This window comes from Poecilia mexicana, unplaced genomic scaffold (genome assembly GCF_051168715.1).
Source record: "Poecilia mexicana isolate PSO_F unplaced genomic scaffold, ASM5116871v1 scaffold_19, whole genome shotgun sequence".
Classification (NCBI taxonomy): domain Eukaryota; kingdom Metazoa; phylum Chordata; class Actinopteri; order Cyprinodontiformes; family Poeciliidae; genus Poecilia; species Poecilia mexicana.
This window is the reverse complement of record NW_028263388.1, coordinates 9,324,030-9,350,746: the sequence shown is the minus strand read 5'-3', so window position 1 is coordinate 9,350,746 and position 26,717 is coordinate 9,324,030. Positions and strand designations below refer to the sequence as shown.

Sequence of the window (26,717 nt, the reverse complement as noted above, 5' to 3'; positions counted from 1 at the left end):
GATTTCTGGCCGGAGCACAACTGAAAAGCAGCCGAGTTGTGATGGCAAAAATGCATAATCTGACTGTAATCGGTCTGTGTGGGAACGGCAGAGGTCTGTTTGTTAGCTTTATGGGCCCATGCTCCAGTTAATCCGAGGGGGGGGGAGGGCAGATGGATGGAAGCTGGGATGGAGAGCGTCATTTCCAGCCCAGCGTTTATACGCAGCACTGAACACCTTCCCTCTGCTATCGACTTGCTGTCTTCATATTTCTGTATCCCTGGAGGCCAGGCCAGCCATCATGCCATAAAGAGGCTGTCATGACCCTCAGAAACAATCCCCTCCTCCACCCCCCACCCCACCTCCAAATCTCCCACACACTTCGGAGATTGCTGCCCAGCGAGCCCTTCACATCTAATTCAACTTTATCGTAAAGCCCATCCAGTTTACCAACGCTTGGCAAGTTACTGCAACAGAAGCCCCTGACTCTTTATCAGGACAGTATCCCGTGATATTGTTGGCCATAATATTTACCTGAATGAGTCGTATACTTGTATACAGTAATGCAGGATATATGGCAGTTCTGAGACTGTTGTTGGTTAAATTCAGTTTAAGACCAGAAATAATTGCGATAAGGGAAGTTCAGACATATACATTGGTGAAACAAAACGGCAGGAAAAGAGAGAGCCAGCAGACCTCTGTGGTTCAGTTACAGCTCAAGAACAACCTAGGAGTGAAGGCAGATGATTTGAAAGAAGAATTAAAAGAGGAGGTAGTATTAGCTTCCATTTATCTAACGCCTATTATTTTAAAACGCATTGCTTCATTTTTTTCTGACGATTTTACAACCATTCAAATCCTCAGACATGTGACCAAAGAAACTCATGTTGGTCTCATTAGGAAATCATCCACAACAACATAAAAGACTCATGAGACTGGCATCTGAGCTAACCAGATGCTAGCAGGCATCTGAGCTAACCAGATGCTAGCAGGCATCTGAGCTAACCAGATGCTAGCAGGCGTCTGAGCTAACCAGATGCTAGCTGTTTGTTTAGCTTCTGCGGAAGCTTGTAGTTGGGAGTGTTTTGCTCCTTGGCATCGTCTGGCTCAAAACTCAGACTAAATTTATTCCCAAACTATTACCACCTCTTGGTTTTATCCTGATGGGATCCCCGGGCTTTCCTCGCTTACTCTGCCTGACCTGAATGGAAGGAATTCGCGCTGCAGGAATCTATTCTCTCCGGGTCCAGGGACTGTGCTGTCTGTCTCCAGTCACCAATTTGGCTCTGGACTTAAAAGAACATATACTGCGTTTCATTTACCTTCAAAGTCAGAACATGGAGCCGGGAACGACTTCTCACACTCTTACAAATGTCGCTGTACTCTCCACATGCAAACGCCACTTTTAATTTGTTCAGCTTAGATTCATCGGTAACACTTTGTTTGATGGGGTGTGCATAAGGCTGACATGACACTGTCATAAACGTGACATAACACCTGTTATGAATATGAAGGAGTCTTCATGAATGTCTGAATGTTGTCATAAAGTGTCAGTTGGTAAATAATGACACTTTTAATGCAAATCTGCATTAAAACTTTTATTTTAACAAGTTTTAATGGTATTTAAAGTCCATTAAAATGGTCAACTTTACATTATAAGTGTCATTATTTACCGAATGACACTTAATGACAAACATTCATGAAGACTCCATGTTCATAACAGGTGTTATGTGATGTTTGACTGTGTCATGTCAGTCTAATTAACACCCCTTCAGTGTTACAGATTCATCTTTGCTACATGTAACATTGGTCTAAGACACACACTTTCAACTTTGTCTTGTAAAATAAACAATTTCCACAGACCAAATTTCTACAAAACACACCATTAGTCACCCTGCAACTCAGACAATTCTGCACCTGTTAGAGTACTTGAAAAATAAAAAAATGTGGGAATAAACTGAAACCAAATTACGGTCTGAAACTAAGCTTTGCGAATCGACCGTTGGGCCGTTTTTGGCTGAGTGGTGCCAATGAGTTCCCCATTCTGCTTCACTTCTGTTAGCTGAGTGATAACATGTTTAAAACGTCTTCATGTCGATTGTGTAGTATGGCGTCTTTGGTGTCTAAATGTGTCTTTCATGACTTTTGCGCAAGTCAAAAGTCATGTAATTTATTTTCATGCTCCAGCAGCGAGTTTAGCTAAACCGCAGTCATTGCAGTGAATCCCATTTGAGCGTGGTTCAACGTGGATCTCGTCTCTGTGTTTATATATCAAACATCTTCCAGTTCATACCTTCCAAAACGGCGGCGCGTCATTTTTTTCTGCTTCTTTTTTAACTTCTGCTCAATAAAACTTAAATAAACCCTTTTAATCCGAGCCAAATCTGTCATTTCCGTCACATCCTGTTCTGTGGAATTGTTTAGCATGTATCCAGCGGACGTCAGGATGATGCTGAATCCGAAGTGCCTGTACCTGTTAAATAGGCGACTGCTGATCTTAGTGATCAGCAGTCTCCGAGAGTCTGGTGCAGCCGAGGAAACGCTGTGATAAATGATGTAGTGCTGCAGGAGCACGGGTCTGGCCAGCCCTCTGCAGCTCTCCTCCTCTGCCCTTTCTTTAACTATTTCTGTATCTAATTACAACCTCTATTTTCTTCCTTTTCTGCTTCGTCTCCCTCTTTTCTTTCCCCTCCATTTGGCAGATGTTCTCGCTTTATTATGGCCCACGCTGGCCTTTTTATTGCCCGGCAGCAAACTTTGGCGCAATTAGTAACCGAGGTTAGTGCGCATGGATCCTTTAGGCTGCTTCTGACGTCCTCACCTTAAAAAATAAATAAATAAAACTAAAACCTCAAATCAAATCAGACCCTAATCACGTCCATGTTCGCCTTGATTGCGTTTATAGACGTTCTGTCGTTCTGCACTCCCCCGGTTGAGCTTTTCATAATTACTCTCCTCTTGCATTTGTTTATTTATATCCGCCTGTACAATATGTGCCGAGCTCTTTGCCAATAAGGGAGGATGAGACGATGATGGAGGTGAAGAGCAAAAAGCTGGAAGCCTTTTAGGAGAGATCTGAAAATTATTACCGTCCTTTTTGTGTTTTGAAACGATTATTTGTTAGACTATCATGCCACTGCAGGCTAAGGGGCAATGAAGGAGGAGCTCTTGGGTTAAACATCAGGTTTTGCAAATTCGGGCAATGAGGCATAACAAAGCTCATTTCTTTTCAACTCCTGTAGCTTTCCAGAGATTTAATATCACCTTTCGACAAAAGCAATATATATATATATATATATATATATATATATATATATATATATATATATATATATATATATATAAGACAACTTGAACAAAGAAGTGAACACTTTAATCTTTTACAGTAATTGTGTTTGTGCCAAAAGCCCCCCTAAAAAAAAAACAACGTTGAAGGTCCAGAATAAGTAATGAGAAAATCCATCGTGTTACATTTTGCTTACCTCTTCCAATCAAAAGAAAATGCTACATAAGGTGCTGTTTTCTACATTCCTACATCCATATTCAAGTCTTTCCAAGAGAACACGGTGATCCGATGCATCAAATGCAGCACTGAGATCTAACAGGACAAGTGCAGAGCCCAGTCCATTATCTGAGACCATGAGAATGTCATTAGTGACTTTTGCCAGAGCTTCTTCAGTCCTACGATGGGCTCTGAACTCCTCAAGCGGGTTATTACCGGGTGATTGCATAGTAAATGCTGGCAGAATAGGAAAAGGTTTTTCCGAGAATTCTAGGTAAGAAAGGAATATTGGATATGGTCTGTGATTTATAAAAGCATCTTCAGAGATGATGTCTTAAGTAGATCTTATTGAAGTTGTCTTTATCCAGTTTTTATTTACAGTTCATTGCACAGTAGTGCTTTTCTATTTATATGTATTCTATGTTTTTGAACCACACATACAGCCATTGGTTTAGGGCTTAAAATATTCTCAGATTCCAACAGGCAGTGGTCTTTTCGTCTGTCTTCATATCTCCTCTCTCAATTCTTTATCGATTTCCTCTCTTTCTCTCCTCTATTGATTATCGATTCTTCCTCTCTATTGGATCTATCTAGCGCTTGGAGAAATGTTTGCACAGTGCCTGGCCAGCTCTCCATCGCTGTTTGGATGTCTCATTATTGATGATTCAGCTTTAAAATTTTTTTTTTTCTTTGCTGCTCTACTTACTCAAACGTGGAAGAAAAAAAATTAAACTAGAAAGTTTTGTTATCCTGCCTCTCAAACGAAGCCCTTTACTTTAAATGCCTTGTTTTGCTAATGGCTGTTGTTCCAGCAGCACGCTGGGCTGCACTCAGCTTTCTCCCAGACGATGGTCTGAACCAAAGATGAGTCTCACTTGACCCGGTTTTAGTCAATATTCTCTGTATTCCAGAGATCATAGGATTTGAATTAACGTGGGATTTGGTCCAGATTGGAGTCTGAACTTTGAGAGTTGCTGATCTGAAGCTTTTCGCCACCAAAGCGAGCCACAAATTCGCTGGTAACCGCCGCACGCGAGAGCCAAAGGGGCCCAGTAGTTTTCCCAATCAGCAGTTAAAAGTCAGGTTTCCAAGTGTGTTTGCAGCAGAGAGCGAGCCGGCACGTACAAGAAATTACATCTGGGTGGAAAATATTCCCTCCTGGTTTTTTTCTGTGAAAGCTCTTTTTCTATCTATTTTTAATTTAGGGTAATTTTTTGTTCAAAAAAACCAAAAAGAACCTTTGCATTTAGCATGTGTTGTTCTGTTTTTTGGGGTTTGGTTTTTTTTTCCCTTTTCAAAACGTTTCACCGCCACAAAAAACAGTCGAATTTGGTTTTCTTTTGTTGACGCGTCTTCTTACCAAACGGTAAAAACAGGAAGAAATGGCTCCACGTTTTCCATTTAATTACGTTGAACATAATAATGTTTACCCCACGTTAGTTTTTAGTTGTTTTTTTTCTTTTAATGGGACAGTTGGCATAAAAAATTCACACCAGATGTCTGGAGTAACTCGTGTGTAAATTTCCTCTTTAACATTGTGCTTTTATGTTGATGTGTCCAGCCCTTTTACCAAATCTGCAATGACATCCAAAACGTTCAGCTTTTGCCTCATCTGCCCAGACTATGTTCTTTTTTTTCTCTCTTCAGCATTAGCTCTTATTTTCATGAGAAGAAAAGAAACAACATTGTCTTTGCCAGGTGTTTCAAAATCTTAGTGCTCTTTTGTTCTTGGACAAACCTTTTATGATTCTTTTGACTTTTCTGTCACAAATCCTTCCCGTCGTTGCTTTGAAGCTGAATTACATCCTTTCCGCTTCTTGCAGTTCTCGGCGACATGCTTTGCAACAACGAGATCCTTGTTTTTATGGGTTTTTTTTAGAAAAGGTCTATTTGTTTGTACCAATTATGTCACTCGTACCATACTGATTTGCAACCGGAATGCTTTCGAACTACAACTACTACTATTGTATCTGTTTTTATGGCTTTTTGTGCCTTTTTGCACATCCTTTTCTTCTGTTTAATACTCATTAACTTACATTTTAAGATTTTACTCATAACTGTTTTTCTGGACTAATTTTTTGCTCCTATTGCACCAAAATGTCCCCTTTCTGTGACAATAAAGAATATTTTTGACAAATTCTTGCTTTGATTTCTTTGTTCGAAAAATATCTTGCTACATAAGTTTGACCCCCAAAAAAGGTACAACGTCCAGAACTTGCACAGGTTCAGTAAGCAGCCTCAAGGTTGGCGAGTTATGTCAGTGGAGGGACGCTCAATTCATTTATATCTCATTTATATTTCTGCCCCCTCATTTTGCAAATAAAAGTTTGACAAGCGCATAAAAGTCCTGTCTGAAACACACATTAATGATCAATCGTGCCTGTTCCAGATGGATTCATTTTCACTGGCTCAGAGCTGCTCATTAATCCCCTCTTTGTTAGGACAGACTTTAAAAGCACGGATTTCTTTCTCAGAGCTTTCCCACATTTACGAGGTGGAAATTGAGCCGCAGCGCCCATGCCCCACGTCCTCATCATTAAAAAAGCCGGAACATTGAACAGCTGGGAGACGTCGAAGCATCTGCCTCAGAGAAACATTAACCGTGTCCTGCAAATTTAGGCCCACCCGCTCCAGACTTGGTGAGCCCGGCCTCGGATCAGGCGTCGACGGCGCTCTACCCCCTCCCCCGTTCCCGTCCCTCGTTTTTGGTGCCGTTCACGTTCGAAACGGAGGATCACAATGTTCCGAACATCAGCGCCTTCCATTTACAATCTGAGAAATCCCAGGAGGATTTGATCCCTCCCTGATTTTTTTTTCCCTCCTTCACTCATCATCTTGAAAAGTGTACAGCGGAGCTCTGATAGCAGGCGAGTGTCGAATGTTTGGTTCCAGGGTTTCCATTTGCTCTGTACCGTTCGCACGGAAGGAAGTTCATAATCTTTCGGTTCGCAATCTAAAAGTTTCAAGCCGATGACTTTCTCTTGAGTAACTCTGTCAATGTCCTCTGTATTTTCCAGGTTCAACTGATTCACTACAATCATGAGCTGTATACGAATTACACGGAAGCGGCGAAAAGCCCCAACGGACTGGTCATAGTGTCCATATTCATGAAGGTAAGTCAGATAAGGTAAAGATAAGCCTTTGATGATGTCCGCCTACCGAGGATTTATTCATTGAAAGGGAAATGAACTTTGTCTGGACTCGGCTAACCTCAGCCGAGGCTCCCAAGACATTTTGTACCGAGTTACTTCTTAGAAATTTAGCAGAATTGATTCGGACATAAGTTTTCTACAGTTAAGGGATTTTGAGGAAGCGGTAGCTGCACAAGAAACCGTGACCTGATTTTATCTGCTGTTTAATCATGACAAGACGGTTTAAAATGGAATATCCAGTCCAAAAGAAGAAAAAAAAAAGAGAGAGAAAGAGAACTGGCTTAAAGGACCAGTCTTTATAAGACAGACATATTTTCTCATGGACAAACATTCTTATTTTGTGTGTGGATATCTTGAGAACATTTTCAGCTTTACTAGTGTCAATAAATGAAATTGCTTTGCCAAATAATAAAAGAAATCAGCGGTTAATCCGTTTACTGCAGCCAGAACGACGGCTCAGAATCAGGTCAACACCATATGCAAGAAAATGCTCATTAAAGTATACGTTTGATATTCCCTTTGCTATAAACCAAATTGCTGAGAAGTAGAGGAAGATTTCATTTACCCAATGCAAAAAGAAGTTTTAATATTTGTTGGGAATTTAATGCTCTACAGACGGATGGATGGAGCTCGACTCGTTCTAACTCCAGACTCGTGAGCACAACTGAATATAAGCCACACTCACCGACTTTGAAAAGAAAATATAATTGTATGTACAGCTTTAAGAGACCACTTAAGATTATCAATTTATCTGATTTTACACTTTATAGGTTTATGTTTGAGTAAAATTAACATTGTTCTTTTAGTCTATGAACTACTGATGACATGTCTCTGAAATTCCAAGCAAAAATTTAGTATTTATTTGCAGAAAATGAGAAATGGTCAAATTAACAATAGACATGCAGTGCTTTCAGACCTCAATAATGCAAAGAAAACAAGTTAATGTTCATTTAGAAACAAAAATACTGATATTTTAACTCAGGAAGAGTTCAGAAATCAATATTTGGTGGAATAACCAGGAGGTTTTCAATGGGGTTCAATGAAGTGGGCTCTTCATTTTTTCCAGAGCTGAATATGGGCCACAGGGCTCCACATTTAACATGAGATTTTTTTTTTTCTTTCACTTTGGAAAAATAATTTACGGTTCATATTTTATTTAAACAGTGTTTGTATCATTGTTTCTTGAAAAAAGAAGGAAAAGTCATCGATCGCTATCTCCATCTTCCTAAACCCACTGAAGTCGTCGTCTTCAGTGTCGGATCGAACGGACTCGCTCACACTTCCTCAGTCCGTCTTTTGTTGTCGCTCTCAGTGTCACTTTCGTCCTGATTTGCTCTCGGGGTTGGTGTGCCGTCCTCTTCATCACGAGCCCAGCCTGTCAAACCCTGTTGCTAAAGCGCCATACATTAGCCACATTGCAGAGTTCAAAGTGTGTGAAAAAGGAAGCGGCTTGCAATCCAGAAATTACAGCGTACGCCAGTCTGCGTTTCTACAAGCAGGAACGACACACACACATGCACGCACACACACACACATACACACGGATTCAGGCAGAACTTGCTACAATTTGTGTCGCTAAAAACGGCCGACTGCGTTAACAAATAGAGACACAAGCAATGTTTACAGATTGAGCCGTAAGTAGCGACTGTGACCACAGTTCCATGCGGACGCTGATCCAAATGATCTACGATATTAAAGCAAACAGAAAGACCAGAAGCAGTATATCTGTACCCGTCTCTGCTTTCAGTGGTAGAAACAAAAGTACTTATTTTAAGCACGCAGTTCAGTACTGCAGGAGATTTAGAGGTAGGAAAAGAGATTGGTGAATTGTCCACCGTGTTACCTGACAAATGTTCATTGACTGAGAAAAGGCTTTATAATCTAGTGATTTAATCTGAAATCTGTCCAGTTATCAATAACCTTTACCAAATTTCAGACATTTCTGAATGACGTTTAAAAGATATTCTAGTGGTTGAAATTCCTAAAACTAGGATATGTAAAAAAAAAAAAAATATATATATATATATGTATATATATATATATACATATATATATATATATTTTTTTTTCACTATAAGCAGCCATGAAGTACAGCATTCATGTAAATGATCATCCCAATCATGTACCAAGTGATGGCATTCTAAAGCTGCATGGCTCTCAATAAAAAAACAAGCTAAAACACTTTCCTCATGGTTGACAATTGTGAGACGACGACAACATTAAAGATAATTTATTTGCAGTATTTCCACAAACTCAGTTTAATGCATCATGATATGAAAAACCCCCCAACACATCACATTTACGGCCCGTCTCCCTCCTAAATCCTCGACTCATCTGAATCAAGAACTCGCGACTCACCAACAATTATCGCTCTAATTACCCTGCCGAGCGAAGCGGCATGCTCTCTGGATCTGTGTCGGTGCTGAGCAGCGCTATTAGGCTGATGGCAGCGCTCGGTTGTCCCTTTGTTGTTTCTGAGAAGTCTCCATCTCGATTGAAGGGCCGGGAGATCAAATAGGCAGCCGATGCCCTTTTGCCGCTCTGCACACTGAAGCTGAAAGTTCAGCTCCCGACGGCTAATGAGCTCCCCAATGTCAATGGGCCCATCACCGAGTCCTGAGAGGACGGAGGGAACGGTGACCTCGGTCGGCACCTCCTTGACTCGGCTCCTTCATCACCAGAGCGAGGGGGTGCTGCAGGTGTGACGGCCTCGGGGAAAAAATGCTGGAAAAGTTGCTGCACCGCTCGGTTGCTGGGAAAGAGCATGAACATTTTATTGGTTGTGTTATTGTAACGGGGGGGGGAGCCTTTCCTAAATTAAATAATTTCAATGAAAACATACTTTTCTTACAAGATATAATTCTAGAAAGACTATTGGCTTTCGTTGCATTATGGTCTCATCTGATTATTTACCCACATTTTCACAGTAAAACCTGAAAAATAGCTTTGACAAGTGTAGTCTTGTGCAGCGAGCTTTCAAGAAGCACTCAGTTGTGGCCGGTTTATGGTAAAACGACGGTCCTTCTTGTCCCCAGTTGTAACCACATTGGTGCTCACTGGAACCTTTCATCTGTAGCCAATGCTATCAACAGGTTTTAGACTTGCCAACAAGAGTTAATGTCTTTAAATGACATTAAGAAGCTGATATTTATCTACACATACAGGGGGCGTAATATCCGTCCCAACACTCACAGATTGCAGCTGGTTTCTCAAATTCCCAAGGCTTTTTGCTTTTTTCTTTTCTTCACGTGTTCAGTTATTTCCGCCCCCCCCCCCAAGTCATTACATTTGTTTTTCATGTGTTGCTTAGGTTGTTGCCAACATCTGGTGTGGATTTTAATGCCAACAGCACCAATAGCAATGCATTTCCTAGAAGATATAAAAAGACATGAATGTGTTTAGTGCTTGTTTTCCATTCTATGTTCATACAATAAAGGTGCTATGCAAACGCAGAAGGGTCATACAACCAGAGTCATTCATCAGGATTTTATGATTTCTTACTTAATTCATGCCATAGTTCTGGAATCCTCACAGCATTCAGCAGCAATAAAGTACAAAGTCAAAATAAGATTTAATTGACCATTGATAAGAGGAGGTGCAAAGTTCAACAAAACACCTACACTATGTCTTACTTTGCTTTGTTTTATTTATCATATGTATAAAAAAAAATGACCAAGTAAAAACACAAGCTAAATGTGAGCTTTTTTTTTTTCTTTTTTTTCTTAAAAATTAAAAACTACAATCTCTCTACATTTGTGGATTGATGCATTGCATTGTTGGAAAATAAAGTAGTGTCACATCTGCTTAACTCAGAGCTCCAGCAGCTGTGGACTAAAGGTGTGCAGGGCCATCAGTCAGAAAGGACAAAGTAGCTGTAGCATAAATGTGCTGCTGCTTCTTCTATCCCTCATTAAATCCGGAGTGCCGCTGCCGTCTATATGTTTAGAATATCTGCTGACATTTAAATGAGCCCATGTGGAAGCACGGCTCTGCATAAACATGATGCAGGAAGCATTAGGGGGCTCTCACTCAACAAAGGACCAAAAATCCAACAATGCAAATTGAATGTTTGAATTTAAATGTCTGTCCCCAGAGTTCAGCCGTGCTTGTTCTTTTAAGAGAAAAAAAAAAAAAACACATCCGCGTTAAATAATCTAGATGAGCCACCGGTGTACCGCTGTAAATACCCATTCCACATCTAATAGGAAAACAGTTTAGTTCTCCTAACAGACGGGAAGCGACGCTAAGCTTTTCTCTGAGACGTTTAGGAGCAAAGAATACGTGCAGCACGAAAGACTCTGGGCGTTTTTATGTAAAGTTTAAAAATGTTCGCCTTGTGAGTCCGTGGGGCTTCTCTGAAAACTCGGCTCGTCTTCCACGTTGGCGTTTCCAAAACGCCCCGAGGCGTTATTGTTGTTCTGAGCGGCTGTGTTTCTCTCTGCGTCGGCCCCGTAATGCACCGGTGACCCGTCCTGGGGCAGGCCCCACCTCTTGGCTGCGGACCACCTGAGACGGCCACCGGCCTCCTCGTGACCCGTGAAGCAGAATTAAACTTGCATAGAAGACGAATGGATATCATAACCCAGAAGAGTCCCAGCGCACCTTTCCTCCCCCCATCTGAGCTCGGGATTAGTTTCAGATCAGAACTTCTCAAACACAGAGGAACATCGAATGGTTTTGTTCTTTGCTACAACAACACATTTGGAAAATTGACTGAGTGGATTCTCGCCTCTGGCACGCTTCTTCTTCTTCTAAGGCAGCACTAATTGCCTCTCTGTTTAAAATATTCACATCCGACCGAAATTAACAGTAACGGATTAAATCAGAGCCACATGACGCTAAACGCGTCGTGGTTTATTAAAGCGGCGCGCACGCACCAGATACTTCCATGCAGCAAAAAAAAAAAAAAAAACAATCCTTCCGAAAACGGGCATTGAATAAAACAGTCTTGTCCCACACAAAAAAAAAGTTATGTCATATGCTACCCCCCCCCACCTGACACCCACTGCTAAAAACCTGATACTCTTTTCTTTTTTTTTTCTTTTTTCGCCCCAAAGTGTTGCTTCACTCCCACCGTCTTAAAGCATGTGTCACCCACTTACTTCCTTCACACAGTAGTTAGGTGGTAATTAGACAAATGGAGGATCATTTTTCTCACTTTTCCAATGAATCATTCCTTTTCTTTTTCTTTTTTTTTTTTGGCATTTTCACACTTTCAGTTTCATCCCTGTGAGTCAGAGTGCCAGGACGGACGGCTATTCTTTTCAGTTTTGAGGCACCTCTTAGGATGACTGAGGATTGCCTCACAATGCGAAGCAGGAAACCAGAACAGTCCTTTTTGCAGAAGTATTCATGCGGCTGAGAGGCTTTCGTATTTTGTTGTGTAACAACTACAATTTTTTATTTTTTTTATTTTATGAAACAGACCAATATAAATTGGTGTGATCTTGACACGGGAGCAAAATGATACCTGGTTTTCAAATGGAGGCACGCATTTGTTTTAAGTCCCCATCACTCAGATAAAGATTAGGGTTCGACTGACGCTGTAGGACAGTGAAGTTGGTCAGAGTTTTTGGGGAAATGCATGGAGCTAAAACAAAATCAACCCCAGAAGGGGAATATGGAGAAAAAAAGAACTGAGAAGTTTGCCTTCCAGCAGGAAAGGGCTGCAAAGAATGGATTAGATTAAAACATGTCCGTATGTTACGGTGGCCAGTTGAAAGAAATCTTAGTAAACTGAAAACCTGTTGCAAGACTTCAGTTAATGTTCTCTCTGTCCAATCAGACCGAGCTTCAGCTGTTTTACAAAAGAACAATGGGCAATTCTGTGTCCTGTTTTCTTTCCATTTCAGAATCACATTGAATTGCGTAGAAATGGAAGGTGGTTCTGTCACAGGGCTCAGCAATCTGTGACATTTTTACCCTCCGTCCCACTAAATAAGTTCCTTAGAGTCGCAAGCGTGACATGACCGCTTGGGGGCGAAAAAAAAAAAAAAGATGTATGTCATTTTTTTCAAGAATCATCAAATTATTTCTGTTGTTCTTTTAGATTACTTTAAAGTAGCAAAAAAGTTGTGAAAAAAGAGGCTGGATACATTGTCTTTAATGGGATGTCGGATGTTGACGTTTGTAGGAAAATATAAATCTACAAAAAAAATAGGTAGATAAAAACTCATATATGCCAAACTAATGACAAGAAAAATAAATGCAAATCTTTACATCTATTTGCTGAAACTTGCATTTATTGTTGGTTGTCATTTGGAAAATTAATTAACCGAAGTCAAGATTTTCCTTTTTGATCTTAAAACAGAGCATTAGTTTATGGGGTAGGAGTTCATAAGTAGTTGTTTTTTTTGTTTGTTTGTTTTTTACTTATTCCTTCTTTTAAAACATGTTGAGATTATTGTGGTAAAAAAAAATGCATCTCTTGTATTCCTGGTTTATGTGTGTTATTTATAAATTCAAAATAAATAAATAATAAATTAGCAGCCAAAGTCTTCAAGAGCCACTGTGGAAGGTCCAAGGTGCCACTTGCGGCTCCGGAGCCGCAGGTTGCAAACCCCTGCCTCCATCGCACGACGTCCTGCTCAACAGATGACAAATGTAATTTGACATGAAAAAAATCTCCAAGGCGCCGTGAACAATCTGTCCAAGTGTTTTTGTTTCCATTACGAACCATGCAAACCATCCTAATCCATCACAGATCGTCTTAAGCCAGAGCGACGTTCGGTCGTATGTTTTACAGTCTGCACTAATACTCAGACCTATAGTGAAGACATTTCCTGCTGAGGAATGAAAGGATCCCCTCGGGTAGCTCCTAGAAAAAAAAAAGATAAAAAATGAGGGAGATGGGTTGGGGTGCGGGGGGAGGGGGAGAGCAGGAAAATCCACAGAGCAGCATGAGGGGCTGTTAAGCCATAATGCCCGCCTGAAGATGGGAAAGGGCAGCGACTGAGTAATTATAGTGCGAGGAAAAGAGGTGGATGACGGGCACATCTCTTTTTAATCACTCCGCCGAAAGACACCTCGGCCGTTAGAGCTGCTAAGTCCACAGAGCTGATGGAGACGGGGGGGATGGGGGGGGCAAAGGAAGAAAGAAGGAAGCACATAGCCTGGAGGAGGGCAGGAAGCACAATCCCATGATGGTCATATGCATGCACCTCCACGTAAATGAGGGCCATCCAGTACGCAGGACTACTCACTAAATAGGATTTTATGTTCTTTTACAGGGATTTTGGTTATTTCCACACCCTGTGCATTATGCCAGACTTACAGATTTAATTTGAAATGTTTAACTTGGTTGAGGAAGGAGAGAAACCGTCTAAGCTGGATGGATGTGCGCTGAAAAAGCAGCAGTCTGTGTTCAACACTCTGATTTCTGATGCAGATGCCGAGGGCAGCATTTTAAAAGTGGAGCGTTCTTTATCTATTAGCTAGGTATCGAGCAAGTTTTCTACTGCTTATATGTTTGTACGCTCAGTGCAGAGTTGGAGCTTCACCCGCAACCCGTCGATACAAAGGCAATCATTGATAATCTTCTGGAAGTTCTGTTGAGAGGTTTTTAAACCAATTTGTCATTACTGAAAGTTGATAACTCGCTTACCGTTGTTATTTTTGAAAAAAATGTGAATTTGTTGTTCTTGGATGCTACAGCTAAAGTCAATTTAAAGCGAGGACATTTTAAAGAGTAGCATTTTTGTTCGCAGTCTTTCTAAACCTTGGATTTTTACCTACAGTTGAGCCCAAAAATATTCATAATCCTTGACGAGTTATATTCAAAACAAGTTTAATTCAACCAAGAAGTTGGTTTTTGACAGAGAATGAGACGAGCATTTCTCAAAACATAATATGCTGTAAAATATGTGTCTTTTTCTAAATTGTATTTTAATATATGTAACTATTTGAGTTGTAATTGTTGTTTCATAGATTTAGTGTTTCATAGTTTGTGTTTGGTTCAAAACCGACAATTTGTGTACCTTTAATGGAATGGACTATATATCCCATGATGCTTTAGAAGTTAGAAGAAGAAGAAAACATGGAAAATTACAGGTGGGAAAACATAAATCCGCCAGAGGTATAAATAATTCCGAGCTTATCTATTTAATCAACCCAGTCAAAATGGTTTTCAACGTCAAAGTGTTCGTAAGCTGCATTGATGAATCATGTCAAAGCCGCCATTTTTTATTTTATTCTCACTTTTGGGGTTAATAACTATCGATAATTCTTGAACTCTAATCAGTTCCAGCATCCTTTAGGTGAAATATGTTCCCATGACTATGTACTTATGCTAATTCATTAATAAAATGTTATTTTCTTAATGTTTAGTTGAATTAAGGTATATTTTACCTGTGTGAAACCAGCTCTAGCGCCACGATTACTGACGATGTAAATAAGAACTTGTGCTAAGCAGTAAAGACTTTGGAACCAATTTGGTGTGACTATCACTGTGGGTTCAAGCCTATTGGAGGCTCACTGGTACATTTATGCATTTCGGTGACTGTTGTTGCAATATATAATCAAAGAGCATTGTTTGGCTGCTTTATATGCTGTTTTCTTACCAGATTCCTGTTGTTTCAAGTGCTTTAAATGCAGGAATAAAGTGTCTTTGGTTGTCTTTCCCGAAAGTTGCGGGCAAAACGTCCTTTGTAGGTAGAGGACGGGTGTTTTGTTGCTTCAAAAGGAAACGTTAAATCAAGCCGAGTCACATTCAACAACCCTCTTTTTTTACTTTCATCTCTGATCAAATTAAACTCGTTTTGATCTATAATAGAATTATGCCAGGATGAAGAAAAAAAACGTTGCATTTCCTATTCACAAAGATGCATTGTGTTCTTGGTCCAAAGCAGTGTGTGTCTATAAGATCTTTTTTTTTTTTTTCCTGTTTTCTTGAAACCAGTGGGAGCTTTTGTTTTTCCTCCAAAAAGACAGAACAGCAGTAGAAAATTGTGTAAGGGCGTCTGACTGAGAAAAATACATGAGTGGGCTTCAGCATTTCACGGCCATTAAAGATAAGATTTGAAAAAAGAAGATTGGCTCTATACTTAAGAGCGCCGTCCTGAGTAGATTAAGTACTGAGTGGGTCCGGGTTAATTTTAGATGTGCTCAATTCAATATTTGACCAACGTTAACCTCGCCCTTTTCTTCCCATGTTCTCTCCCCGCTTCTCTTTCATCCAGATCGCTGAGACGTCAAACTCTTTCCTGAATCGCATGCTGAACAGAGACACCATCACAAGAATAACATATAAAAGTAAGTGCCTGCGCAGTCGTCTACATGACGGAGCATCTCCACCGATTAGATTCTAACTTTAAATGTTTCACTAAGCCGTACGCCGTAGCTTCTGCTGCGTCATTTTGAAGGCAGCTGGTTTTTGATTCTCAGCAGGAGCGAACAAAAAGCACCTTGTTCCTTTTAGTCTGCAGCACTTCACTGAAATGAAAAAAAAATGACTGTTGCTAAGTATGCTAAGATAATTAACCCCCCACCCAAAACAATGTGGCAATTTATAGTAATATGAAAAAGTATTTGCCCATTTACAGATTCCATCTCTTTTTGTCATTTTTGTCGAGTGTTTCAGCGTGGAGCTTACATGTTCCCTTTATCTTCTGTGCACCTTACTAAAAATATGCATATTAAGTTAATTAGTCTCTCTAGATGGCAGCTATATTTTCATGCATGGTTCAGGTCCATATCAGTTCATGAGGCTTCAGAGTGTCCTTGTGTAGAACCGTAACAAATTGTCTGGCCTGTCCAGTACAGAGACGGCTCTGTTCCGGGGCAGACCTGCGCTTTAATAACCCAAAGCAGAACTCCACAACGTCCGGTCTCTGAACGCACGCCTTACCGATCCCTCATGAAACGCCCAGCTATCAGAAAACCCCACCACAGAGAGCGCCTGCACTGCTACGGCCGTCCTTTAAACGGAGTTTCAGGTTTGACATTTTGAGCTCCACAGAACGTATTTGGAGGAAAAAAATTCCTGGATGTAATAGCCACTTAACCTCTGCAATACTCGACGTAAGTGAATGTTTAAGAGCCATGAATTAAAAATATTACTCTGAATGAACTTTACCCCCTTACATCTTCAACTGCTAAACATCGTTTCTACATTGGAATGAATGAATGAATGAATGAATCTTATTAAGCTCACAATTATGTCTTTATTTTCTTTTCCTCTTTGAAGACAGAAACAATATATTACCCAAAGCACTTGCTTGAGTGACGCTGTATTTTCAATCCAAAATTTTTTATTAGGTGTAGTCCAACTCTTTGCTGCTGTAGCAGCTTTAAATCTTGTGGGAAGTCTTTCTAGGAGTGTTAATATTTTTGCTTCTATGCAATTTTAACCACTAGCTGATTTTCTGACGTCAGACACTGACGTTGAACCTTAAGCTCTTGGCTCCAAATCTATTCCACATTTGTTCAGTTAGGTAAACTCCATGTGTAGTAAACTTGTTCATCTATGTTTTATAGACAATACCAGTCCTAAAAGTCTTCAAACAAGTTTTGGGAGCATTAAATTGTCCAAAATATTTTTGGTGTGCAGAAGCATTAAGAGAAATCCCAACTCCTGACAAACAGCCTCCTGAACTCTCTGCACATTCTGCGCCTCTGCTGACCTCACTGTGACTTCACTCGGCCTCCACTTCGAGGCGGAGTTGCCGTTTGGTGCTACAGTTGGGATGACATTTTAAAGCCCCCCCCCCCGCCTGAGGGACCTTATCAGATACATGGTCTCGTATTACAGTACGACCCATTCTTCTGTCTGAATGTCGAGATGGTCGATTTCTACTCCTCTGATGCCTGGAAATCGAGCTTATTGCCAGGCCTGTCACAATAACACATTGTTGCTGGACGATAAATTGTCCCAGAGGTTATTGCGATAAACGATAATATTGTTCTTTTGAGACCATTTTCCAGTAATATAAGGGTAATGGCATAATAACGCAAAAACACAGCCTCACAGATCCACCAGCTTCAGATTCTAAGAAACATTTAACGCAGGAACTGAAGGACATTTTAAATATCCAAAATAAAAAAATAATAGAAACAGTAAATAGAATTAATTATAAAGTCGTCGATAACAAAATTAGCTAAGACCAAAACACCAGCCTGAAAACTTTTGTCATCCAGATTTTGGTAGACGGAGGGAAAGAAGAAAAACGATAAATCATGCAATATTGAATTTGTTTAATTAATCACGTGATAAACTGATTTATTGCTTATTGCGACATTTCTACTTATTGCATGTCATAACAGTCAAGAGGCTTCGTTGCAGGACCGGGGATACTTCCTGTCCGAAGCATCGCCATCCACAGCGAGTTACGTCAGCATTTATTTCCCCTGCGGGACAAATAAAGTATTTTGAACCGAGCCGATTATAACGTGCGACACTCCACAGATGCGGCATGTAAATAATCTGGTGCCAATTTGTCTCGGTTGCTTTTACTGCAAGACGTCGGTATGTTCAGGCACTCGCTTTGAGAGTCGCCAAGTTTGAGAAAAATGTAACTTTCGCTCCTGGTGTGATTGGACAGTCAGTGCATTGCTGTTCAGGATCTTTTGGAAGAACCATTATTTTGATGGAAGATTTAGACGTTGAGATACCTGCCGGGGGAGGAAAAAAAAAAATACTCCTGATAGCTGGAGGGGGCTTTTGGCTGCGGCAGAAGTCAACGGCTGTTCTCCAGAGATCTCTCACTCCATCCCACTGCAGAGACTGCCTGAGGCCAACTTAAAAGAAAAGACAAATAATTGGATTAATGGGTTGGAGGTGAGTGGCAGATTACACGTGCTGACCCCTGGTGGTTTGGAGGAGTCCCAGAGGGATTTGGGTGCAGCTGGAGGGTGTTGTGCTGCGAGAGGAAATTTTTTTCTGTCCAAACGACAGGAGCTGCAGAGGATTCTGACAGCTGTCCAAAAACTCAGTCTGATACAGCGCCTCACACACGCTGACTCACACACACACACGCACACACACACACACACACACACACACACACACACACACACACACACACACCACCACCACCCACTCATGCTTCTGAGTCCTGCAGCCAATGTTTCTCCCATCCCAAAGCATCATAATGCACATATGTGCACTGGTGAAAACAAAATGATGCATTCACACCATGCATGATTAAGAGAACAGAATTAAGATGTATTGCCCAAAAAAAAAACATTGCCTGCCTGGATTTCACAAAATGTCGTTCACCAAATACTGTTACCTTCCTAGAATAATGGCCTAAGTCATTGTTTGCAACAAAAAAAAAATCTCTTGGCCAAAAAAAGACCTAGGTCATTATTTTAGGAAGTGACTGAACTCCTGAGAATTCTATTAGAACTAGAATAAGACTAAAAGATTTTGTGAAATGTTACAAAAAGTGAAAGTAAACCACAAACAAGTGCTTTTTTTTTTCTTTTGGTAGATTTGAAAGCATTGGCAAATTCAATTTTGCAGGTTGTACTCCTTGTGTTGGTATTTAATGCATAAATATTCTTAAGACGCGCTCAGACATGAAGGCCATTTGGGAAACAGTCAGCCAGAGGTTGCTTGCGGTCTGATGGGTTCGGAACTGCTGAAATCATTTCTCGCTGTTGTAGCTGTGTGACGAAAAACCGCGTCATTTTGCTGTCGGCCTCATGTCGTCAGCCCCTTACAGTCACAACGCTGTTGGCAAACGTTTCTCCATGCAAAACTATTGTGTGATTGGTCTGAATATCTAGGTAGGACGAATCGTCGGGAAGCACAGATAGTTAGAACACCAGTTTTTTTTTTTAATCAGAGAGCAGATTTCATGGAGCGGTTTTCTGAGGCCATGATCGCGCTATGAAACAGTATATGCCAAGAAAATACATAATACTGCCCCTTTAAAGAAATGATGATGGCTCAATGCAAAGGTTATATCTTTAAATTGAGCCAGGCTAGTTGAAATAGCTTTTATCACCTGATAAATAACTCCATCATTTAAAAACTGGTTTATGTAATCGTTCTAGTTACCTTTGTGATATTACGTTTCCATCAGTTGTCGCAAATAAAAGCACTTAGACCAGTCAAACATTTGAACATTTTTGTCTGAAATGCTTGTTTTTTGTATTGTAATTCCGTCCCACCGGCAGAATCTCAAACTAAACCTTAATGCCGTTTAATTAGTGCTCAAGTTTCCAGCAGTCCACCACGGTGACCCCATCACGGCAGGCTGTCCATTGTGTCATCCGAGGCTTCAGACTACGACGAGTTACTGGGAGCAATCTAGTGGAGTGTGAACACGGAGCAAGAGATAGTCTGTCCAATTAGCATTGTGACAGTGAAGACGGTTCGGATAAAACGGCTTTTTGAAGTGCAACACCAACAGCCTGCCACTCACCCGACTGCAGACGCCACGCGAAAGGCGAGGCGAGGAGAAATTAGCTCTGAAACACGAGCTGAAGGCGCGACGAGCAGCGAGGAGCGTGTACCCACCGAACCCCCCGCAGAATACCCCCGCTCAGGTCTCGGTGACAAGACTGGGGTGTGATGAAAGAGTCAAACTGCAGCGCATGTTGTGAAGGGTTCAAACCAACTGCAACGCTTGTCAACATGTCAGTGTCCAGGGTCATAAATATTTCACAACGCTACATTATTACGAGCCAAGAGATGTGCGGCTGGGGTTGTTTTCACATGGCGAGTCTCGGCGTTTGAAAGCGTGCAAAAACACGGAGGCCACGTACTTATTTTCACATTTTTGTGGATGGGGGGGCGGTGGAGGGGGGCTCCAACCTAATTCTGATTTATTTTATCTGAGTCTGGAGGTGTGCTGTGTATGTTCAGCTAACATGGCTAAGCAATCCTGACCAGAATTTTCTAACCCAACAAACAAACGATACGCTTAAGTTGACCCAGTAAGGAAAGCGACCAAATAAGCAATGGCAGTCATGTGAATGTGACATGATAAATTGTCATTAAAAAAAAAGCACAAGATGATTTATCAAACTATTTCATCTTACTAAAACTTGCTGCTGGAGGCGTTTTCTGGGACGTGTAAGCAGGCTTCAGTCTCATTCTGTCATAAGCGACTCCGTTTTAAACGCTTTCGTGCACAGAAACAATAACGTCCGCGTGACTGTGCTGTTGATTTTCCTCCAGGTTCTAAAATGTGGCGGAGAAAAAAAGAAAGAAAGGGATTTAAATATTGCATCGAGCGGTTAAAATCAGTCAACACAAATTAAGATTATATTAATGCTATTTGATCAAAAGATGAGCTGTGTGAGACAAAAAGAGGGAAATAGTTTGTGAATATGGAACATATTTCTACTGGTGAGTCATTGTTTTAAAAAAAAAAAACACTCAGGCAAATTGTATTTGTGTAACCTACAAATTTAAAGTTCAAACACACAACCGGAGCGCAGTGGGTTCTGTTAAGACATGGTTGTTTTGTTTTTTTATGTCTTTTTATCTTTTTCCTCTATCTCCTCCTCTGCAGATGATGCATATCTTCTGACCGGCCTCAACATAGAAGAGATCTACCCAGAAACGAATAGTTTTATCACCTACGAAGGATCGATGACTATCCCTCCATGCTTTGAAACGGCCACATGGATCCTGATGAACAAGCCGGTGTACCTCACACGCATGCAGGTGAGCCACAGCCGCCGTTCCAGGCTACAGGAAAATCTCACCTTACTAAAGGATGCATCCAATTCTCACCTCTACCCCAGAAAGTAATGCCACAAAGAGTTCGGTAACGCTTCCGTAAGCCTCTCACTCCGTCTCTGTGCCTTCCTCTGTCTTTCCACCTAGATGCACTCCTTGCGGCTGCTGAGCCAGAACCAGCCGTCTCAGATCTTTCTGAGCATGAGCGACAACGTTCGCCCCGTGCAGCCGCTGAACAACCGCTGCATCCGCACCAACATCAACTTCAGCATGCAGGGCAAGGACTGCCCTAACAACAGGGCTCAGAAGCTTCAGTACCGGGGTACAAACGCCACTTTTACTGGCTTTTGCTTTATTAGGACATGTTGACTAGTTTAGACAGGTTACTTATTGCCCCATTCCTCCTGACAGAGTTGACGTGAACGACTCTCGTTTGTAGGGCCCTTTGCTTCCAAACACCTTCTCACCACCGCTGACCTTTTATTTCATGAGACTGACATTGGGACCTTAATGTAACTACTCTAAAATGTTGACTTTGATGTCCTTAAAAAGCCACTTTGCAGCTTAATTGGCTACATGCTCAATGCTGTTTCCTTTATGGAAGACCACGTTTTGCCCAAAGCGTCTCCAAGCTCAGGTCTTGATAAATGAAAATGATGTTTTTTCCTCGTGTTGCCTTCTATATTGTTACTATATACTTCATATTTAAGTGTTGGGATGTCGTTCCAAGGCTTGTAGCTTCTGCTTATTCTTCCAAATAAGCAGAATTTGGTGATCAAGACCAAACACTTAGATTTTTGTTTCATTAGACTTGAGGACCAAAAATGAAGGTCTTTGTCCTGGAATTAATTTTGAAATGTTAAACTTACTTCATAAATTGCTTTTGTAGTCTTCTATTCTGAGTAGAGTTTCTCTTTGGCTGATTTAGTAAATATCTCAATGATTTTTTTTTTTTTTTAATCAGAACATTTGGTTATGACTCAGTTGTGGCTTAAAACGGTCTCGTCACTGCTCCTTATGACTCTGGACTCTGTAGTTCAGCTTCCAATCTCCTCTTCACTGTTTCTGGCCAAATATGAAGTTGCTGAATTGTCACTCCTGGAGCGTAAAATGTGTTTAAGGTGAGCTGTAGCCTCGGCGCCTTCTGCTCATTGTGGGGTTTACTGTACCGTGGCTCACCCAAAGCGTGACCATTTTTCTCTGTATCTCGTTCCCTCATTCTTCCTCTGTTCTGCACTGTTCATTCCAAAAAAAAAAATAAAACCTCTCCTTCTGAGCAACAGTTTGTGAGGGAGAAAGCGTGCGCCTAAGACGATGCCGTACAGGAAACGCAGCTAATGCATTACTAAGCTAACTGTTTTTGCAAGTGGAGCATTTTCAGGCTAAAATTGAGAACTGAAGTCTTTAGTTTTAGCTTGAATACGTGAACAGGTTTTGGTAAGTTGAGGAAAATAAAAGGCAGGGAACAACGAGACCCACACCTCGGTCTGAGGAATGAACAACGGCACTAAGGTAGTAAATGGGAGATCAGAATGTTTCTGGACTGCTACTGACAAGACATAGGGTTTCTGCTACATCTGGAAAAGTTTGAAATTTGGTTTAATTATTTTTCTGGACAGAATAAAAAAGAAAATAGGAATATCAGGGGAAAGAAATTGTTTGTTTTTTCCTCTCTTTCTGTGATTTCTCTTTTATCCCTCACTCCTTTATGTCCTTATTTTCTTTTCTTTGTGCTCTTACTCTTTCTATCCTCATGCCCTCCATTCCTTCCGTCTTTGCAATCCATGCATCCTACCTCTATTCTTTCTGTCTTAACTCTACTGTTTCCTTCCTTCTTCCATTCCTCCCGTCCTTTTTACGTACGCCTCACCGGGAAAATAAAGTGGACACGTTCCAGACACGGTTCAAAAGACCGATGTGCTTTGATCAGAATGTTAGCGGGGAAAACAAGCTAAAACACTGCCGCTTGGCTAAATCTGTTCGAAATGTAAAACAAAACCATAAAGACGATGAAAGAATCGGAAAAACTATCGCTTGAACGGATCAAAGACGAGCCAAAATGGCAAAGACTAAGCCAATGATCCACACACAAAGGTGATCAAAGCAGCTCCGCTGTTACCTGTGGGCACTGTAACAATTCAAACGCACCTAAATGTCAGGAAGAAGCCCGTGCAACGCCTCACGTTGAATAAAGCATGCATGTGGTGGCGCAGGTATGGCGCGATGGCTTCTTCTCTGTTTACACCAGATTACCTGAAAAGGTCAAGTTGCCTTATGCTGAAGTGGAAACACTCATGAACAAGTTCAGAACTTTAAACACGCCAGTAAGGGTGCAAGAGCCTGGTTGGAGGCCAGCAAGACTGTAAATGAATAAACCAACAGAAAGCACGTGGGATGAGGAAGTTGGTGCGACAAAGATATGAATCAGCTCTTAGTGCTAGTGGGAATACCATAAAATATCTAAGCGATTCACAAGTACCTTGCTACTTAAAGCATTTTTCACTTCATACACTATATGTTGATTTTTCTACAGAAAAATATTAATGCAATACAGGCTTTTTGAACATTTTCACATCTCCTTTCGCTCCTAGACAACCAATAAAGACAAAACTTCTCTTTATGTCATGATGTGGAGTAGATTAAAAGCTGTTCTTGGGATTCCGAGCATCAGTTCCATTTTTTTAACACACTACTATTCGCTGCACACTTCACATGGTACTAATTTCAATAAAGCATCCGAGTTGGCCCGTGTTTATTGACTCACATCTGTATTGTGAGCAAGAGAGAAACCTGATGGGACAAAAAGGGCACGTCGACGTCACTTTACTGACAATGTAGTTAGTTAGTGAAGAGTTATTTTAGATGTATTTTAAGCATCTGATTATGTTGCAAAAACCCGCTGCCTTAAACAAACGTGCCAGTTCCCGTTTTAATAAGCCCGGTGCTTTTCACACCGCCGTTGCATTTCCACAAAGGCTGGCACTTGAAAAATAACAGTCCCCTCCTTAACTCCACCTCCAGCCCAGCAGTCAACACACACACACACACGCACACACACACATTTACATTCACTCCACTCACTCGGGCAACATCCCTCTGAAACAGAGCGCCGTGGCTAAAGATGAAATATGGCCGCCGCACAGAGGAGGAGGAGGTTGAGGGAGGCGAATAACGCCGCAAAACAGCTGCGCTGTGGAGCGTGGTGCCATACTTTTACAGCAATTTTTTTTTTTTTTCTGTCTACATACAAATCATTATTCTTGCTGCTTTTTTTGTTGTTGTTTTTTTCTCCCCCTCTCTTGCAGTGAACGAGTGGTTGCTAAAGTAGGCGCCTCCCCTCTCTCCGCCCTTCCTACGGATGAGCGAGGACAAGAAACGAATGTCGGAGACGGAGAGCGGGAACGAGGCAGGTGGAGCGGGACGTCGGGACGTCGGAATGTGGAATCGGTCTAAAGGCTTCATCTCATCTGAGAATCTTTCATGACGTTGTACAAAGAAAGAAACGGATCACTTTTCTTTTTTTTCCTTGAGCGAGAGAACTTGCGAATGAAAAGACTCTTCTTTTCATACATTGAGAACTGTTATAGCCCTCAATCTAACACATCCTTCCTTCCCTTCTTACACTGTATGACTACATCTATATGAACATTTTGATACAGATGATTTTTTTTTCTGTTTTGGGAGGAGCAATCAAAATAGAAGACACTTAAAGTTAAAAAAAAGAAAGAAAAAAGAAAAATTAAATGATTTGATTGCCTCCCAGCCAACAGGACAACCGCGGGACATTAAAGCCTTTGTACATAAAAAAAAAAAAAGATGCTGCCATCAGTGGTACCATCCAACGACAAACCCACCGGTCAATGCTAAGCAGTCAACGGGACTCGCACGAACATTTCATCACGGTCACCCGTACGGGGCATGTAATCAGCAGGAAGCTACAAAGACGACACAGCCTTACTTAAGTCATTTTTTATTTTTTATTTTTTTCCCAAAACTGAGTCATGCTACAGGAAACGAGCAATCCGGCGCGGAGCGTCCCGGGGCCTCATGTTGTACATATTACTACTATTATCGATACCGGAGAAAAACGACAATGTAAAGAAAAAGTGACGAATTACAGAATAAAATCCAAAAAAAAAACAAAAAAAAAAAGATATATAAAGAAGATTTGAAGTGGAAAAAAAAAATGATACAAAAGTTATGAATTTTAAACAGCTTGGCACACTTTGAATTCTCGAGCGGTTCTCGGTGGGAGCTGATGCCTTTTTTTTCTGTTGTTTACAATGGTCATACACTGTGTTTGAGTAATGTTATCGGCCCAATAAATGTGTCTAAACAGTCCACTCTGGAGAACGCTTCAGTCTGTTAAAAAAAAAAAAAAAAAAACCTGATGTCCTTATATCTGTTCCTGTCTTTGTGCTGCTCAAAACACACGAAAAACTTAAGACAAATCTGGATTAAATATCGGGAAAACTTCACACATATGCAAGTAATATCTTCTTTTTTTTCACTGTAAAAGGGATTTATTTGCACCTGAACAAAAACTGTCATGTTTTTTTTGACACGTTCAAGACATAATCTTCAAAGCCCCCTCTGATATATGGCAGAAATCCAGGTGGATTCATCTTTCTCAGAACGTAAAGTCATGCTGAACGCCCCATTATGATATGTTAGGGTTTCTACAGACTTATTTAGCACGCTGGCAGTTTATTTAAAACTCCCCACATTCAGAAAAGAGGAATAATTGATTTCAAATTCACTTCAGGCCTCTTTAAATCCCTGAGCTCTCTGGATCCCCACACGATGTTTGCTCCCAATTTAAAACTCCGGGGGGACTGTAAGGTTTTAACAAAGTAAGCTTCCATCAAAAGTCTGAGAAACAGACGTAATCATACGCAGCTCATATGATATTCCTGTGTGGGAGCAAATACCAAAATTCTTTTCCTTTTTTTATTACATTTTAAAGACTTTTTTTTTTAAAGGGTATTTTCTTGCGTTTTTATTGGTTGTGCACATTGCATCAGTTTTATGTCATTATTAAGATGCGTCCTACACATCCGTATGTCGAAATGTGTTCAGGAAACAGACAGGCTGTCACAGGATGTTAACACTGTTTGACATAAACGTGTATTAAATGTGTTCGTATGTCAATATTTCGCCTTCGGAGACCCGACGGTGCGTCTGGAGCGGCACCACAGGGTTGTTGCAGAAAGTGCGGATGCGGTATTACGGTCTGGCTTTTTTTCTTCTTCTTCTTCTTCTTTTTAACCATCACATGCACAGCTAGAGCTTATTAGACGCGTACAGTGGAGGCTCTGTCGGAGTTACAGTGACATGTCAGAGTCTTTCAGATCGCATCGGCGAGCATCAGGGGGTTTGGAGGAGGAAAGAGTCTCCACGCACCAAATGATACAGGTCTGGTCTGTGGCAACAATCGTCAGGGAGGAAGCTG

At 41.0% G+C, this 26,717-nt stretch overlaps 1 protein-coding gene across 3 annotated transcripts in view; it reads left to right on the top strand.

Moving 5' to 3' along the window:
* The window catches only part of ca10a (carbonic anhydrase 10 (inactive)a), a 264,823-nt gene extending 239,217 nt beyond the window's left edge, over positions 1–25,606 (top strand). For all 3 annotated transcript variants that reach the window (XM_088016503.1, XM_088016505.1, XM_088016504.1), the window contains 5 exons: positions 6,499–6,594; positions 15,810–15,882; positions 21,096–21,250; positions 21,413–21,587; positions 24,571–25,606. In XM_088016503.1, coding sequence (XP_087872629.1) covers positions 6,499–6,594; positions 15,810–15,882; positions 21,096–21,250; positions 21,413–21,587; positions 24,571–24,593 — 522 coding nt within the window. In that variant the 3' untranslated portion in view covers positions 24,594–25,606. The remainder of the gene's footprint in view (positions 1–6,498; positions 6,595–15,809; positions 15,883–21,095; positions 21,251–21,412; positions 21,588–24,570) is intronic.
* The last annotated feature ends 1,111 nt before the right edge of the window (positions 25,607–26,717 follow it).